This window comes from Phaenicophaeus curvirostris, chromosome 6 (genome assembly GCF_032191515.1).
Source record: "Phaenicophaeus curvirostris isolate KB17595 chromosome 6, BPBGC_Pcur_1.0, whole genome shotgun sequence".
Lineage (NCBI taxonomy): Eukaryota > Metazoa > Chordata > Aves > Cuculiformes > Cuculidae > Phaenicophaeus > Phaenicophaeus curvirostris.
In genome coordinates, this window is record NC_091397.1 from 18,919,141 (window position 1) to 18,938,766 (window position 19,626).

The window sequence follows — 19,626 nt, forward strand, 5'->3', positions numbered from 1 at the left end:
AGATGGAAAAGATACAGCCAGAGGACAAATGAAAAAAAACATGGGAAACAGTCTGCTTGTCAAACTTGGAGAGTGATCTTTGTTGCTTCATTTGAATGGGTAAGAGCGAACAAGATTACCTGTGTCAACTGCCAAGAAAAGACCATTACAGCAGTTGCTATTAAAAAGTTGATGAATTAGCAGAGTGCTTCCTCACTACATGGTGGGAAAGGAAAAGCTGCATCATAGAGACCTTATGCAGGAAAAAATCTGAAATTTACACTGGATGCAGAGCCCTGAACCACTTTAACAAAAGGACTAAGTACTGTGCTTAAAGAAAGATAGTGCTTTGTCTTTGTCCCTGGTTATTAAAAAAAACAAAACAAACAAACAAAAAAAAAAGGAGGGGGGAAGAGTGTGATGGCCTAATGAAGAACAACAAAAGCTACACTGAAACTAATGGTCTAAATTAAATGGACTATATTAAAAGGGAACACCACAATTTTAGCGTGGATGGAAGAGGCAGGATTCACGTCATCCAACTACAGATGTTCACAGGGAAGATATCAACAGCTAAGCTCTCTGGCAGGCATGATTTATCAGAAAATTTTACAGGATTAATCACAACCAGCTCAGAATGTGGATGTAAAAATCTCCATCTGGTCAAATGAATCCCATCCTAAAGGAGAGAAAGAAAAACAAATGGGACAGTCAAACAGGTAGGTATGATAATTCAACTAATCTACAGAGATTAAGATGATGGAGGCAGGTACAGACAAGGAAAAGGAAGGAGGACAAAGCCCTGAAAAAAACACAACTGAAAATCAATGTCTGAGAAGAGGACCAGTCTAACAATAACTGAAAGGAGAGGAGAGAGACACGAAGAAATCAGGAAAGACCAGACATTGAAACAAAGGCAGATCAAAGTTGGAAGAAGAAAACATTAAAAGTACATGAGCCATTTGAGAGAAAGAGGGTGTTCACAGAAGCTGGACATTTATTGGCTTTGACAATTGCATTGGAACAGTAGGAAACAAAAGGCAAGTTGGAATTAGAAGAACAAAACTGTAGATAGGTTGGAAATTATTCTAGGACAGAAGAGTGAAACTCCAGCCCATAGCTGCAGTGAGTGCTCAGTGCAATGGAGAAAGGTGATGGGGTGGGAAGTGGAAATGTATGTTGTGTTCAGGGACAATTTTGTTGGCAGGGACAGAAACATGTTAGCAATGTAAGAGTGAGCACCTTAATAGAGCAATAAGTTAATAAAAACACAAAGCAAGAGATGCAAGGCACAGAGGAACATGAGGTAGCCTTCGAGGGAGTTAAAGAGGTTGAAGAGTTGACTGAAACACCTGTGTTTAAGGCAAGAAAGAAAAGAATTGCAGGAAGACATGGCAAGCAAAGGAGAGAAAAATAATATTTCATGTGTTCTTTGAGGAGAAGTACTGGCAAGATCTTGTGAAAAGTAAGGAACAGAAATGGAGAAATTGTGGAAATTATTCAAGAGCAGTGAAAACACAGCTGATATTGCATGACTCCATTAAGCTGGAATTACTGAGGTTTCCTTAGTGAGAAGGGTGGCAGAACTGAAGAAGAGAATTTTGTTATGGAGGAAGTCAGCTGGGCCACGGGATTTCCTCTAGAAATGCTCTACAATACAGGCATAGGAACAGAGGAAGCAGATGTTGGGATTGTGCCAGGCCTGAGGTTGGCAGAGTGACGCCTGCAATGGGAGCAAGGGAAAAAAAAAGGTGGAGTAGGGTTTAGATAACCAACATCTACATTCTCAGGGTCAGGGAGGAGATGAAGTCATGAACTGTTAGTCTGAAACTCAAGGGAAGATGGAGGGATAAAGTGAAGGAGAAAGAACTGATGGGCCAATGATAGTTGGCAATAATGTGTCCAGCAACAGAAACAGAATAACCTGTACCTTGATTTAATCAGTTGATCCAATCTTCTGAATGCATAAGAAACTCGAGTATATGATGAATGATGATGCAAAACATCAGATGGGTCTTAACATAGGCATTACAGTGGCTAAACAGAGGTGTAGGAAAAGCAAAGCAAAGAAGACAGAAAACCAGAAAATGAAATCCAAGAAGCTGGCTAATGAGAAGACACTGGATAGACAGCAGGAGGAGAGCAAGACAGAGGAGAGAAAATAAGAGTGCGGTGCTGTTCAAAGACTAAGAAGAGAAATGGGGGAGTCGGAAGTGGCAACACTGGAAAAGGTCCAACTTTCTCTTATAACTACAACACGATATGGAGAAGCATTTGAGCAACATGATATCCAGAAGAAACAAGGCAGCAGTGGACAGTACGCTTCTCTTACTTTCACTTCATTTTCCTACACTAACAGTACACTAGCAGAGATGAAACTCCTTTACTGCTTTCTCCTCCGACTTCTTATGCTCTTCCGTCCAATTTTTTTATCACATAACTTCTTATGGAAAGAATGGCAAAAAGGCCCACCACATTTCCTTGCACAGTTTTAACAGTGTAACATGTCTCAGGTGTATCTGAGAACTTTCTTGCTACATGATTTGGGACTTTTTAGGGACCCTGAGAACTGCTCCTTCTGCTTGAAAAGCATACACATCAGGACCATGGTCACTTAAGCAGATACACTCCCACAAAATAAAGGATAGAAAGATGCATCCAAATGTTAGTCAAATCATTTATAGATCAAGCCCCAAATTAGTGAAGGAATGTAAGCACATCAGTGGCTGTATCCTAACATAAAATAGGAAGGTGGTAGGGTTGCTTCAGCAGCAGCCACCAGTGAGTGCTACAGAACTTCAGCAGAGTTAGATGATGAATTACTGGCACTGATGTGAGGACATGGGTGACATTCATATTTGTAATTTCAGGCTTACAAGGATTAGCTTTTGCTCTGCCAGCAAAGAAAAGAATAATTTTGCTGTAAATGTTTATTTTGTGTTCTGTATTTTAAATATTTATGTCTCACTAAAAATTCAATAAATTATTAAATATGTGAACCTGCATTTATCATATGAATATTTGAACAAAGTACACCATATACCAATGGCTTGTGCAACAGATATTGCACCTACAACTGAAGGCAGTGTCAGAACAAACCTCCCATATTACTCAGATACCACTGAACATGCCATTATGTGTCAGGCCACTATCTGTCAGCTACTTACCAACTCCACTCATTTTGGTTCTGTATGTGAACTACAAAAACTCATATCAAAAGAGAAGAAAACAAAACAAAACCCAGCCGCTGTAATTCCAAATTTACTTACCTCACATCACACAATTCATAGTATATGTTTCTGCTTTCATCCTTGATGTAAATGGCCACACTGGGCGATTCCAGCATTTTCATCGTCAGCTGCTGAGGAAAGGCACTTACAAAAAGGGCACGAATTGTGTCTGTGCTTGTGATTTCATTCGGCATCCTCAACTGCTTTGTTTCATCTCCGTACTGAAGATATAAAACACCTACAAGTAAAATATAATGGCAAGTTATATATTCTTGAGTGCAGAAGTGATCTGGGCTTCGAAGTCCACAGGGAAACACAGACGTCATCCCAAGCTACAAAGTTCTCCAAGGACTGAAGCACTAAGAGACTTCTCAGCCAACAACAGAAATCAGACTGGGCTTAATGAGGCTGATTAGCTCTAACCATAGTGGGCCTGGCTCCTTAAGACCACCAAAATGTCTTTTTATGAGCACCTCCGATGTGAAAAGGCTCATCAGGACCTGCACAGCTGGAAACCGGCTGCCACTGGATTGCAGGGAACTATGAAACTTCCTGGGATCCACAGCAATAAGGACTGCTAAGGCTCAGCCAAGCTAATTTGGTTACAGAACAGGAACTGGTAAGCCCAGATGGGCCTACATGTTCAGTTTGTACCCAAGGTATGGTACCCTGTCTGGACACAGATTGATGAGAGCACACTGTGTTCTTTCTGAGCTATTTCAGATGTCTCTGTACAATGCTGCATTGTGCCAGGAAGAAACAACTTTACTCTCTTGCAATCTGCAAGAGGTGGAGCAGATATGGCTTCTGCAGTGGTGTCAAAATACACTAAAATGGTAGTTCACAGAATCACAGAATGTTTGAGATCGGAAGGCACTTCTGGAGGTCCTTTGGTCCAACCACCCCGTCCCTGAAGCAGGGACACCTATGGCCAGTTGCCAAGGATGGTGTCTGGACAGCTTTTGAATATCTCCAAGGAGGAAGATTCCACAACCTTTCTGGGCAACCTCTGCCAAAGCTTGGTCACCCTCACAATAAAAACATGGTCCCAGATGTTCAGAGGCAATTTCACACGATTCACATGGTGCCACTGCATCTGGTTCTTTCACTGAGCATCACTGAGAAGAGCCTGGCTCCACATTCTTTCCACACTCTTCAGGTACTTTGATACATTGATGAAATGCCCCTCTGAGACTTCTCTTATCCTAGATGAACAGTCCCAGCCCTCAGTCTTTCCTCATAGAGATGCTCCAACAAAGTTAATTGTCCTTGAGATCCTTTGTTAGACTCTCTCCAGTACGTCCATGTCTCCCTTGTACTGAGGAGCCCAGAACTTGACACAACACTTCAGGAGTGCCCTCACCAGTGCTGAGTAGAGGGGAAGGATCACTTCCCTCAGCCTGCTGGCAATACTTTGTCTAATGCAACCCAGACACATTGCTGGCTCATGTTCAATTTTGAGTCTGTCAGGATCCCCAAATGCTTTTCTGCCAGCTTTCCAGCTATTCCAAGATATATAGATACATCCACACTGTAGACATCTAGCAGCTCAGAATGAGATGGAAATGAAAAAAAAATGAAGCAAAGAAAGGAAAAAGTAGCACTGAAGTCTGAGCACCGATTGTCTGAGAGGCACTGCCACAGCTAAATACTCTGTAAATAGCTGAAAAGCTATCTGGCCACTAGAAAAGGACTACAATATTGGATCTGCTAAAGAATTAGTGATTACAGAAACATCTACACTGAATTTACTGCAACTTATGTATAAACCAATCAGAGCAGTTTTATACCTCCCAGTTTGGATGCTGTTAGTGGCATAATGGTAGGAAGCATTCAAGGTGAACTAACCACCAGTCTTAATTACATTTTCAGGCAAGCTTTGGGGCCTGAGCAGATTCCGTGCTGCCACTCCTTTGCATCTACCAACAACCAACACAGGTAGGATAAAACAAACTATTCTCTGATTCTACTTTACACAAACTGAATTCACCGCAGTAATTTCAAGATGCATTATATGTTGTGCTCCCATGCCCAATATAAACAGGAGAGTTAGAACAACAAGGTCCTCAACACAGTTACCGTCAGTCATCAGCAAACCTCAGCAAATCACAAAACCTTGATGGTAACTCAGTGACTGTCAATTGAAAGTCATCAGCAATTATTGTATATATTCAACTCTTCCAAGATGTGCATAAACACATTCATTTTTTATGATAGCCCTCAGTTCTTAGAAAGAACATAGGAATCTTCCATATTTTGGCATTTGAAGTTTTCTTGGCTTAAATAGGAAAAAATATTTTTTATCTAAAAATACAGACATTGCGTATCAGCTTTGCAGGTGTAGGTGACACTTTCTTCTGCCCAGTTTTAAAAATTAGTGCAGAATGCAGAAAATACTGGGTTTGCATTTCAGGCCACTAAAAATATGCTGAATATTGAGCTACTGGAACTGTTAACACAAAAGAAATGATAAAGTTGAAAAATCTTCCTTGTATACAAGTCTAAACCATTTCAGAACAGTCCTGGCTCTGCCTGTGCTTCAATACTGCCATAAAATATTGATCTAAAACAAAATTACAGTTATCTTTGGGTCTGGGAATTTCAAAGCAAATATGCATGTTATCCAAAAAGATCATGCCTTAGAATACAGAGCTTTAACAGACAACTCAGAGAAACGTTTTGGCCACAGCTTTACTGCAGGGGTAAAAGGCATTTTCAAAGGCATAGTAAATTATTTTTCCCTTACTCGCCCTTAACCTGCATGCCCTTAAAAGAAACTACTGCCTTTCCTCTTGAGTTGTCTGATCTGTATCCTGATATAGCAATGCCTTAGGGCATTTCCTATTTGACAAAACTAACTGCTCACTTCTAAAAATCCAGTTTCAGCACGACAAGATAAAGAGACTCAAAATCCACTATTTTAAGTCACTGACATTTTTCTCCCACACATTGCTGGGCTGAAAACTCTGAACAACAGCAATACTTACAGGGCCAACTTCATGGAAGCTGCTGGAACTCTGAGTTTTGTTCTACCTTCAGCTAAGGAAGAATTAAAGCAAGAAAACATACAATATAACTCAGGCACAGCTTTTGTTAGGGCACAGCATATATGCCAACAAAACTGCTGGAAAGAAAGCAAAACACAACGGGTGTTAGTATGTCTCAATCTACCCTGAAGTTTCTCTTGCACTTATGCTTCTGTTACAATGGATTTACCCAAAATTTCAAGATTGTGTTGTTTTATAAAACACAAACCAAATGGGACTGCGAAATGCCCTGCTACTCTAGGAAGACAGATATGAAGAACTGAGTGAATAAAGAAACTACACCATGCAACTGTTTTGAAAGCCCAAATCGGACAACACTGTGCCTACCACTTTTAGGTGTTCCTACATACTGCCAGCCCTGGGCTTTCCTACAAGGCAAACTGCAATGTTAAGCTTTCCCCTTTGTCATGCTGGTATAACTTAGTTTCAGAAATACCTCTGGAATCTCTGATCATTCTTCACCCTGTGGGCAATGGGCCACAGCATTAAACACACGCCACAGCAGAAAACACTTACTTGTAAGTCGGGCCTTAGAAACTTAAGCCTCTTTACAAATTGCTTCACTACACTCCTGTCAACAGAAAGTTATGTTTTATAGTAGGGGAAATTAAACACCTGAGAGGTGAAAGGACATGTTCAAAGGAAGGTTTTCAAGCATAAACCCCAGATCTGATGATGATCATGGGAACACACCACATGATCGCCCTTTACTTCCCTGCATACAGAGCTCTCTCAAAAACAAACAACTTTCTGTTTCAACTTTATTATGGGTCAGTGACAGAGGACATGCAAAATGGTTCATGATTTCTCTCAGGGCTGGTCTACATGAAGCACCAAACAATGCAATGAAACTGTTAACCTGGTTTACATCGGCAGGGCCTCCTGCAAAGCCGAACCCACCAGCACTGGGTTTAGAGGGTGCCTGAAGCAGCTATGCTGTACCGGTAGGCCAGCTGGCACAGCTTTGAGATCTGCCCACACTGCAGCTGCAGCTCGCGTAGGCGACCAGGCACTTGGCTCAGATACAGCTGCTGGACTGTAAATCCCCCTCTGCAGCTGAGGACATGCCCACATGGCATAACAGTGAACCATAATTAGACTCATGGGGTCCAAGCTGGCTTTAGAGCAAGGAGCATAACCAAAACGGCTCAGCCCTGCACCCAGACCAGTAAGATCATAACTCCTTAGTTACAACTAGTAAAGATTGGCAAAAGCTGATGTTATGCAGGTAGCACAACACTACCCAGCTCACATCTCCCCACACCTCCATCTAAACCACAGTGATGACCCTCACTAAGCATCATGCTGTCATGATTATACTCCTAACAACAATCTCAGTGCTGGGCAGCTTAGATGCTGAGAAGACTTCTAAACACAACTCGCTTTTATTTACAGAACAGAAATTAACCTTATAACCTTCTTATTTAAGAGAGAAAAACATGAAGCATCCAACAACAAAGTTAAATCTGATAAATCAAAAATAAGGTAATAAGCATGGTTGAGTCACCTTCTGTGACCTTTATAAATATCACTTTATTCTCTCACACAATGAATTTTAAATGGAAAATATACTGGTACTCACATAATCCTCTCATAACGCAGAGGAGAAAAACAGGCAGAGGAGTTAAATAACTCCTCAGCGTTATGATATGAAATACAGTCAAAGCTTAAATTGGAGTTCATGAGTTTCTTTCCTGTGAAGCTACAGGACAGACAGCTCTCTGTAGGCATGAAATCTTGCAAATTTCTACAATGAAAAATCTTATTGACATTTGGCAACACTTTAATGTATGGGCTCCCATCTGAAGAGAAGTATTAACTGATGATAATATCTGTATTCACATCCTTTTGAGATGACGGACATTCTTCATCTTTCATGCTGGTTTAGCTTGATTTTCCATTGGGTCACTGGCTCTGTCTGTACTTTCCCTCACAGCGAAGTCAGCAGTGATGCTGACAAGCAAAAGTGAGAAAATGCACCATTATTTCTTCTTCATATTTATGTTGAATCATTATTTTAGGCATCTGTTTTAAAAAGTGAGGATAACTTTTAAAATCTTGACGATAGCTACTCAGGACAATTCAGAAGGGATCACAATAGAAAATGCCAAGCATTTTGTCAAAATCCAGTTTGCAATTATTTTTTTTAAAAAATCAAAATGCCAAGACCCTTACAATTTTTCTTTAATTTTTATTTGACAAAACTGTAATACATAAGACTGTGATGGTGGTAAAGGCCCATATTGTTCTCCACTTTTCCAGCTGTCAGATAGAAGGAGAGAACACATAGTTGCTACCCTTATCATCAAATTCTGCAAAAGTTATGCAGACATAGTTTATTACAGTAACAACTCTTGCAGTGTGGAAGAAATTCCTCAGTATGCAGTTCTTACTTTCCACATCCTCAAGACTTGTCATTTCACACACATTTTCAACTAGTCTGAGGTCATTGTCATGATCCTTCTGGTATTTCTAGCCTGAAGCTCTCGTACTAGTTTCCATTAACTGCTCCCTGCTGATAATCTATCCTCCACACTCAGAAAATGTCTATATATATTTCTAGCTGTCTTGAAGTACTAAGAGAAACAAAAAGCAGATATTTTAATAAAATAAAAACAATTACTTATTTTATATAATTTTCTTCCAGAGTAGCGTGAAGAGTTTTGCTCAAGGCATTAAATTATTTGAAAATAATTTCAACAAAAACACGAACTTTTAAATTTAGCCTAATAACACTTCTTACTGCTATTTCATTCTTTTCTGCTATTTATAGTGACTTGCTGTAATTCTGCAACATATTTGTTACCTAATGAAAAAAAATCACATAGAAAATTCAGTACTCATATAAAATTTCTACCAAAGTGCTATGAGAAATAAAGATTTTTAATTGTTACGCAAACACCACTTTTCTACAAGTGGATACATCTAGCTGGCTAAGAAGAAAAAGCAAAACCCAAAAAGAAAATGAACAGCTTTTTTGCTTAAAGAAAAACTGGTAATTGTCCTATCTGACTGCAGATATAAAACCTGTGGAAAAGTTTTTTTCTAAAAGACAAATTTGTCCATATACCTATGCCAACAAGTCCATCAAGTATAGACAGTTACTTCTATCATCTAGAAAGTCTGAAAGAACATATCAGTTTAACTCAGTTCCCCAGACAGAAAACAATGTTCTGGCAGGGTGACTTCTGGATAATAACTGCATCTATACCATTGGTCTTGCCTGTATAGCCCAGCTGACAAGGAAGATGACTTTCATATCCTTAACTGATAAAACAATGCCAGTAAACTTGGAAGAACATAAAAATCCTATGACACTCAATGACCAAATATAAAAAATGACAACTGAACGATTCAGTGAGATGAACCAGAAATTTCATGTGTACCAAAGCTATTTTCCAGAGGGGTCACAGGCTTTGCCATGCTGCATTTAACTTCGGTGCACATTCACTGATGTAGTACAGTAAAACCAGAGAACTACTCATGAACTGGCAGAGGAGATGCTTATGCAGGCTCTTGCAGCTGCACTGCTTTTGCCCACCACAACCTGAGGTCCTGACCTCTGAAGAAGCCAGTAAGCCATGGCCAACAGGCTCACAAAGGCAGCAAGCTGACTAACACAACTTCAGAGGATGTATATAGACATCTTAAATATTTATAGACACCGTAAGCAAGAATTTGACACAGGACCATTTTTGTTAGTGACTCTTAAAGGGGCAAGAGCAAAAACTGACAATTTCTTGGAATACATGTTCTTCCACTTGAAGAAACACAGAGAGATCCTACCCAATTACATTTCCTTTCTATATAAATCACCTATATCAAAGACACATTACTTGAGTGATGACTATTTTTATAAACCCTGATTTTTAGTACTAACGCCTGTAGAATTGATTAAAGTCATGTAGGCCATTCCTGACTTGGTAATTTTACTGCATCTACCAAACTTCCTGTATTTCCTGTAGGAATTATCTTCAATACTTCTGTAGTTATTTCATATCTAAAGGTTCACTACTGTCAGCTTCAAGTTAAAGGATTGAGCCATCAGCATGTGAGAGCACAGCTGGTTACAGCCTCACACAAATCCACCCACATGGCCTGTAACAAGCAGCCTGACTTCTGTTAAGTTGTTAAGACCTACACTAAACAGAATCTTGGACCCAGGAGCTTAGGTAGTGTGGTTAAAGAGAAAAAATTTCAGGAGGTCATTTGCTGGTTTCTTGACAGTTCATTATCATCTTTTTCATACTAGTGGAGCAAAAACTGGTCATAACATTCCATTTGTAGAGGATAATAATCACTCTTCCTCAACCTGCTTCTCATCAGACCCTAGGTCCTTTCTGCAGAGCTGCTCCCCAGCCAGTCTGTTTCTGCCTATGTTGTCGCACAGGGCTATTCTGTCCCTGTTGAATGCCTTGATTTGCCTGTGTAGAGTTTTATGAAGTTCCTGCTAGCCCATTCCTCTGGCTCACTGGGGTCCCAGTGAATGGCTGCCTAACCCTCCAGCATATTAAAAGCTCTCCCAAACTCAGTGTCATACTTGACCTTGTTGATGGTTCATTCTATCCCAACAGACAGGTTGTTGATGTTAAAAATTCTACCCAGAGTCTACCCCAGAGGAAGACCAGCTGCAAATTAGACTTTAAAGCTTTAAGTCCTTTAAAGCTTGAAGTCCACTTACATCTCCTCGTGTGAATACAATGCTGCTAGGAGAGACATGTGGAAGACCTTGCTAAAACAACATAAAATATATTCACTGTTCTGCCCTCATCCCCACAGCTGGTCTATTCATCACAGAAGGTAACTGTGTAGAAGCAATGGTACCAAGTGTTTGTCTTTTATAGAATATGAAACAGCTGATAAGTTAAAAATTTATCCAGAAGAGCTCCCATCTTGTGAGCTGCTCAGACCATTGCCTCTTATACCCCCAGTGAGTACCCTTGTCAGGAGGCTATCAACAAGCCTTAGATGCAATTATTATCCTCTTATCCTGTTTAAATTGGACTACTCTATAGACAAAAATGCAAAAGACAGTGAGCAAAAGAACGAGAACAAAACCAAGAGACGACCTTACATGATACTACAGAGATGACTCTATTTCCCTTTGAGGACAGAAACCTGAACTCAGGCCCAACACGGTAACTATGCATTAGAATCACTAGCTAAATATATAAACAGTTTTGGGACCAATGACTAAATCCAAGAGCTGTCCTCATTTAGGGACTGGCTGTCAGCACTGGCAGCAAATCTTAAGTACACTGTGCTGAGGGCTAGTACTATGCTTCTCTGCTTCGCCAGAATTTGTACATGCTGCAAAACATAGAATTGCAGTAGACTCTTTTCTTTCCATGTCCTCATGCAAATGGAAGGGTCTGGTTTTTTGTGTGACTTACTGTATTAGAGGTAGACTTACAAATTTTACCTAATGTGAAAATTAGCTCTAATTTGTCCAAGTGATAGCTCCTGTGCCAGATACAACTTATGGGACAGCTCCATCTGGCCTCCTACCTTTCCTCTGAAGGGTAGTTTGGCCTGTACAAGCTATTCTAGCTGCCAAACCCCTCTTCTAGCAGACACCAAATGCTGAAAGCCCAAACCGCTGCTGCTAAGTCAGAACAAGAAGCGGTGGTAGAGGAGGACAAAGACATTGCATCTTCTGTGCTAACATGACTTGGGGTAAAGAGTAAAGCCACTGCCACCTTGATATTGCTTTATTCAGTTGATCAATTTGGAACATGATTATTCTACTGTTTATCTTCACCACCTTCATTCTGGTTTATTCACATTGCAAGGTCATGCAACGGGAATATTTTCCCACTATGTATACAACCTGGCATGGTGAGGTACCATTTTTGATCAAGGTCCTTTAGTATTATTGCAGTGCAATTAAATAATAAAAACTGCAGTCAAAAAAACCCAGATATAGCAGTGACAGATACAGGCTTGTACAGCTAATAGTTTTATTTAGCACACTGTGCATTTACTCCAGTATCACTGCAATGAATGCATTGGATCAATGCTGATACAGGCTGTTGCAATGGAGTCAAATTCAGCTTCAGTGTGACACAGCATCTAAAATATACTGCTTATCAGCTTTTTAGTGGCAGACAGAATGTGCTTTTGTTGAAACAGAATGTACTAAGTAAGATCGTGCTTCTTGGAAGCCTTTTTTTCAGGTACACACCAGACAATCTCTCACAGGAGGAAGAATGTGTTAAGTAAACAATATTTGAGTGTATGAGCGCTAGCCTGGGAAGAGCCATATATCACTCTTCCATATAACTGTCTTTCAAAAGTCATGTAAGGACAATAAATGAAATAGAAAAGACTCGGAGCACTATGATTCGTTGATTTGATTGTTTACCTTCTTTTGCTCTTTTGATGCAAAATATTTCAGGTAAGAGGTGTTGGTTTGTTGGGTTTTTTCCCTTTCCAAGTCAAAAAACTTCAGCTATAATTTGAAGAAATATGAGAGAATCACAGAATCACAGAATAACCAGGTTGGAAAAGACCCACTGGATCATCGAGTCCAACCATTCCTATCAAACACTAACCCATGTCCCTCAGCACCTCGTCCACCCGTGCCTTAAACCCCTCCAGGGAAGGGGACTCAACCACCTCCCTGGGCAGCCTGTTCCAGTGCCCAATGACCCTTTCTGTAAAGAATTTTTTCCTAACGTCTAGCCTAAACCTCCCCTGGAAGGTTGGAAAAGGAAAACTACTGTTACCTTGGAATATTTTAGTTTCCCAGGATCTGTGTTTCAATTAAATGATTGGAACTAGTCATTTCAGGCTGTTCTTCCTATAGACTTCACAACCCATGGTTATGTACCTGACCACGACAGCAAATATTTACATAAACTTTATGCATATTGGCTGCTTTGCATATACTGTAAAAAGACAAGTTAGGGAAAATTTCTTTAAGATGACTGGATAAATTAATGCTATAGTCAGCCTTAACTTGAAATGCACTTCCCAGGGAGTTTCTCTCCCATAAATTCAAGTGAAGATCCTGCTAACTTCATTAGGCTTGAATCATGCCCTAAGACTCTGAGAGGGCAGTCCCACAGCTAACAAATCACAGACTTCTCTTATAAAATCTATAATTGTTCACACATCTTCTGCCTGATTTAACATGTCTATTTTAATTTCAAGCTCATAAATAGTAAATAAAAATTAATTACCACCAATAAAACTTATAAATCAACATTCACCATTTATATTTTTCTGTAAGTCTTAAGGTACACTGCATACACACGTATAGAGAGTTACTGCCACTCTCAGGTGACACTAAAGAAGTCACTATCCCTTTCTCCACAAAAGTTTTCCCATAGGCAAATTGTAACTATGGCCCTGACTCTCTTTTCATAGGTTTTGAGAAATAACCTGCAAGAAATGCTAAAAAGTATCAGGTGTTACTATTGTAATCAGTAACAGCATTTCCATAGAGGATGACAGCAAACAAATTAATCAGATACTAAAATGTGGACCTGCTAAAACTTGGGTTTGGGCTGCTAATAAATATTCAGAATATTCCATGGCTGTTTAAGACCGCCCCTGTGCAAGCCCTTAAGCAGTTGTGTAATTTTACTCCAGTGAGTAATCCCACTGAAGGGAAAGAAAATTTAAATGTTGGCAGAATCAGGCTTTTCTGCAGAGGTCTTTCAATGCCACCTAATTTTAGACACAGGTTTGCCAGCAAGGAGCCCAGTCATCCTCTGTTTCTTATTCATCTGGACCAGAGCAGTTGGACACTCAGGCTGGGACACCCAAAAAAGGCACCCCATGGGCCATAAGGCTTTGTCCTCCTCCGTGACTTCTCAAACCCAAATCCTTGTGCATTTATGGAAATCCCCCCTAATACCATATCCTTCCTTAATCCAACCTTGCACGTACAGCCTGATCCTGCAGGAGCACCTACAGCTGTTTCTGCAGCTGGAGGTTGTAACCACACCTTGCCCGTCCAGGCTGCAACTGACTGTGTCAGCCTCTCCAGTCACTCAGTCACCACAGAGGATGCTGGCACTTGCCCTTGCAAAGGATCAGGCCCATCATTTTTACAGATGTGACTACAAGTGAAAATATTTGTGAGTCTTCATTTCCTTGCGGTGGAATCAGAGCAGCGACAGTAGTGAGCTGCAGCGTGGGCACAGTCTGGTTGCTGGCGCAACCTCACTGGGCGCTTGTCAGGTTCTGCTTCCTCCAGGCAAATTGCAAGTGAAGCTTGCTGAAAGCTTTTGAGAGCTTTCCAGGTTTCAGCTGATGTTCACTCTGACAGTTTTGCTAGATAATTTTTTTCCCACAGTTATCGCACTGGAAAAACTCCCAGCTTTCAAACAGGCATTTTAAAATACATTTAATTTTCTCTTGCATAGTGAATTAATTAATTTTAATATCTTGATTTGTCTCCAGGCTGCAGATTGATGAGACAAGTGCTGATTGCTGATGGACCTCTAAACCAAGAAAGACCATTTTAAAAGCTCAGGCTGAAATTTTAAATAGGCCTACAACAGGAATACTGTTTTCTGGGTTGACTCCATATGGCATGCAACAGCACTGCACGTCAGAATACCATGTCCCATTAGATTAGTCCTGACTGACAAAATTATGATGTTGAGATAGACAAAATGCATTACCACTCTTCCTTCTCAGGCTCCATGTTGATTTGGACTACAATTTAAAAATAAATTAGTAAAATAGGAACCTATAAAAGAATCGGAATTTCAAAAAGAAAAAAAAATCAGTTTTTTAAAACAATAAGATTGAGATCTAAAATTAATAAAAATTCACAGAAATTGGTCATTTCCTCACTGAGGAAATTATGTTGGCAGAGGATCAAAACATAATTTGTATTTAAATTAGATTAAATTAAAAAAATAACAGAGATGGAAAGGGAGGTGATTATACATAGCTTGTTTAAAATCATGTGAACAGAAATATTTTCATGACACTTTTAAAACTGAAGTTATAAACAGATTCCTGTTTTTTTTTAAATAAACACTCCCCTTGTATGCCTAGAAATAAAAACAATCCTAAGAAGGCCACATTCTGCAAAGTGTCTCAAAATTAAAGTTTTAGAACATAGTGCATGGTGGTGTTAAAACACACGGACAAAAAAGACTGAAAAGAGGACGTTATTCTAAAAGAAATGCATTGAAGAATAGTTACCCAAAATTATTATTAAAATTATTATTTTATAATCATTTATGACTATCCTTGAAAACAAACTATTTGCTATTGATAGTTCCTGGAACAACTTGAAAAAGACAGATTGCGTAGTGGTAACAGTATATTACCTCCTATTTAGCTAATATCATAGAATCATAGAATCACCAGGTTGGAAGAGACCCAGATCATCGAGTCCAACCACTCCTATCAAACACTAAACCATGCCCCTTAGCACCTCATCCACCCGTGCCTTGAACACCTCCAGGGAAGGTTAATCAACCACCTCCCTGGGTAGCCTGTTCCAGTGCCCAGTGACCCTTTCTGTGAAAAATTTTTTCCTAATGTCCAGCCTAAACCTCCCCTGGTGTAGCTTGAGGCCATTTCCTCTTGCCCTGTCCCCTGTCACTTGGGAGAAGAGGCCAGCACCCTCCTCTCTACAACCTCCTTTCAGGTAGTTGTAGAGAGCAATGAGGTCTCCCCTCAGCCTCCTCTTCTCCAGGCTAAACAACCCCAGCTCTCTCAGCCGTTCCTCATAAGGCCTGTTCTCCAGCCCCTTCACCAGCTTTGTTGCTCTTCTCTGGACTCGCTCCAGAGCCTCAACATCCTTCTTGTGGTGAGGGGCCCAGAACTGAACACAGTACACAAGGAGCGGTCTCACCAGTGCCGAGTATATGATGATCCCTTAAGTCACAAACATAGCTCTGACCCCTCTTGCAATATCAAATGCTTCATTTTATATTGCTTCCCTCCTTTGTATTCCCCCTCTCCTTGCATTTTGCCTGTTCATGCTGAAATAAGCCAGGGTCTGGGCTCTGGTATATGAAAGATGGGCTGAGACAGGGTGCCTTGCAAGGTCTGAAACCACAGAATCATAGAATAGTTAGGGTTGGAAGAGACCTTAAAAATCATCTAGTTCCACACCCCTGCCATGGGCAGGGACACCTCCCACTAGATCAGTGTCCCCAAGGTTCCATCCAACCTGGCCTTGAACACCTCCAGGGATGGGGCAGCCACAACTACCCTGGGCAACCTGTTTCAGTGTCTCACCACCCTCATGGTGAAGAAATTCTTCCTTATGTCTGGCCTAAATCCGCCCCTTTCATTCCCCCTCGTCCTATCACCACAAGCCTTTGTGAACAGTTCTTCTCCAGCTTTCTTGTAGCCCCTTTCAGGTACTGGAAGGTTGCTATGAGGTCTTCTCAGAGCCTTCTCTTCTCCAGGCTGAACAAGCCCAACTTTCCCTGCCTGTCCTCGTAGGGGAGTTGCTTCAGCCCTCTGATCATCTTTGTAGCCCTCCTCTGGACCCATTGCAACAATTCCACACCTTATGTTGAGGAAATCCTGGCCATGAAATAAAATGGTACATCTGCATGAGACCACCCTCCATTAAGACCTGACACCACATTTTGTATATGCAACAGATGCTAAAAAACTGGTTTAAGAGTAGACTAATTAACAGTGAGCTTCTGCAGCTCTGGTCCTCTCATCTCAGCAAAGGTACTGTTAAACTGGAAAAAGTGCCAAGAAGGGCATCAATGATAATCCAATGTCCAAGATGGCTTCTGGATGAGGAACAAGTGACTACAGCAGCACTACTTAGACAAGTGAAGATATGACCTGAGGGAAATGATAGGCCTACATAATCAGAGATGGTGTAGGGGGAGTAGGGAGTGATCTAATGTTTGCTGTTACTTCCAACACAAGGACAAGGGGGTATGGCATTAACTTAGAACAGATAAGCAAATATAAAACGAAGCAAGAGAAAAGCAATGGTTAGGCAGTAAACCAACAAAACTTGCTGCCAAAGTCACAGCTGCACCGTTGCGGATGTAAAAAATTTACATGGGTTCAAAGGGAGACTAAACGAATACCTGGAGGAGACATCTCTTGAGGCTTATTATACAGGGAGAAATCATAACTATGACATCCCTACGCTAAAGATAGCTTGAGGCTGGGAGAGTACTCAGGGTAAGGATCATACATACGCATACTTCCCCTGTTCTTACTCTTGACTAGACTAGCTGACTATGGTTTCTCCTGGGGACCAAATACAGGGCCTGGCAGATGCTTGATGTAATCCAATACAGCCCTTCCTATAACCTACTAGGTTTATTTGTAGTGTTAAGCCCCTTAGGTCTTCTCCAAAAACAGGGCCGTTGTATTCCCTTCAGTTGTAACACATTGACAATGAAAAAGCTGTCTCTAGCTCAGCTTTTCAGGGAGAATACACTGCAAAAAGCACTGGTGCATAGGAGGCCCCCACTTTGATGCCAACAAAAAGCTTCCTGAAAGCTGTTCATCAATTTTTAGCTCACATCTGAAACAAAAGTTCAGAGCTCAGATAGACTACGTGGCCTGGAGTAATTGCTGAATACTAGCTGTGGTGAGGCTGGACTGAGAGCTGCACAGACACCTGCAAAGGCCAAATCCACTTGATGTCACGCTGAAGGAAACACGTTTTCCAGAAAATCTCAGGGTGAAACAAGCCACTCTGAGGATGCTCTAGCCAGCTCTGACACACGGGTAGAGATGCATCTTCTGCATGTATAGTAAACATACATGTGCTACATGCTTGCTCTTAAAAACAACTCTAAACCAAGAAGTCTTCAAAATTTCTCCCCAGAGAGTCTGATATATTGGTGGCCAAACAGGCTTTGGGAAGGTGGCAATGCCACTCCACAAGCTGACATGGGCAGGGATCAGTCCTTTGTCCCAAGCCCCACTGCTCTGCACTTTCAAACCTGTTTTCTTCTCATTTGATGTGTTTGTCAGATATCATAATACTCTAGACAGAAACTATCTTAGATTGTTGAGGAACAAGTAAACTGCTGTGACGTGACAATCTTACAAGCACAACATGATTTGCAGCCCAGCCTTCGGTTTATGTCACTCTGTATGTTGGGAGATGAGTCTACAGGAAAGCAGCATTTCAGTTTATTTACCTCTGAGCAAAACCCTGCCTTCCTCAGAAATCCACGTGTGAGTTAACGCCGCCTTCTCACAGCAGTTTAACTGCCCTCTGGTGTCCTCCCTCAAAAAAACAGCCTTTACTCGTACCATCCGTTAGCGGAGAGCAGAGTCTCTGTGACAAAATTCACTCTTTTAAACTGAGCTCTGGTTCACAGCTGGGCTTAGTTCATCCCTGAGATACGGAAACAATGCAGGAAGCAGAGTCATGCACCTGCACAAACATTATCACCCGTGTCATCGTGCAAAGCAAGGGTACTACCCCAAAGTAAAGGGAATCTCTGCCAGCATACCCATCCAAATCCTTTGCTTTGAGAGCTACTGCTTTCCAAGTCTTTTCACTATGAGTTGTATCTGTCAGGCAATAATATCTCTAGATTTCTTCCAATCAGGCCTGGTCTGAAGAAATGAAAAAGTAAAGCCCTTGTGTCTCCTGTCTGAGAATGAGGGTACAATGCTGTACAAAGTTGATGTCACACAGTGTGCAGGCTTGGCAAAAAGTATTTGCTGCATTGGGTTTTAACCATTGGTTAGCATTTCATGGCAGAGCACATTAACATGCTACCTAAGTTTTGACTTTTTCAATCCCGAACTATTTAAAAACTATTTTAAACGCACAATGGGAAAACACAAAGGCTAAGAGCAGAGAGAAACATTGAAGCAGGGGCTTACCCAGTGATCTTTCCTTTGTTTGGTTTGCCGACCGCACCACAGGAAGGCTTGCCCGCGTGCGACTGCCCCTTGAAAAGGGAGTTGGAGAATCGCCCTCGGACATGGCCTCTAAGGAATCTGCAGAAGCTTCAGAGAGGTGTTCTGTCTGGTCACTCAAATTGGGTTGTGGGCTCTGGGACGGCTTTGGGCTTCTTGTCTGCAAAACAGAGCATTACATTATCAGTCTACTGAAATCAGAGTATCAGAGGGGGAGAAACAACGAGAAGAAGGAAGAAGTCCAAACTTCTTCAAATATCGGTATGCTGAAGGTCATTTTTGTGTAAGTTATTTAGGAAAAACAATGTCCTTGGATATTCTGCAAAGGTTTTGATGATTGTACATCCACATTGCAAATTTTATTGCTAACAAGGCCCTGAGGATAAGACATGTGGAGGAGATGTATAGTAATGCTGCTCAAACAATCACTATATCATAGGCATGTCCACACATTTATGTTGACAAGTCTACTAAGAAAAATCCTCCAAAAAGAATTACTGTGATGTAGTTGCAAGCTATCGGCTATT

At 41.0% G+C, this 19,626-nt stretch overlaps 1 protein-coding gene across 13 annotated transcripts in view; it reads right to left on the minus strand.

The window, feature by feature from the left end:
• The window catches only part of KIAA1217 (KIAA1217 ortholog), a 246,086-nt gene that overhangs the window by 85,307 nt on the left and 141,153 nt on the right, over window positions 1-19,626 (minus strand). For all 13 annotated transcript variants that reach the window (XM_069859470.1, XM_069859458.1, XM_069859456.1 and 10 more), the window contains 2 exons: window positions 19,064-19,259; window positions 3,249-3,447 (listed from right to left, as the gene is read on the minus strand). In XM_069859470.1, the coding sequence (XP_069715571.1) occupies window positions 3,249-3,447; window positions 19,064-19,259 (395 nt within the window). The remainder of the gene's footprint in view (window positions 1-3,248; window positions 3,448-19,063; window positions 19,260-19,626) is intronic.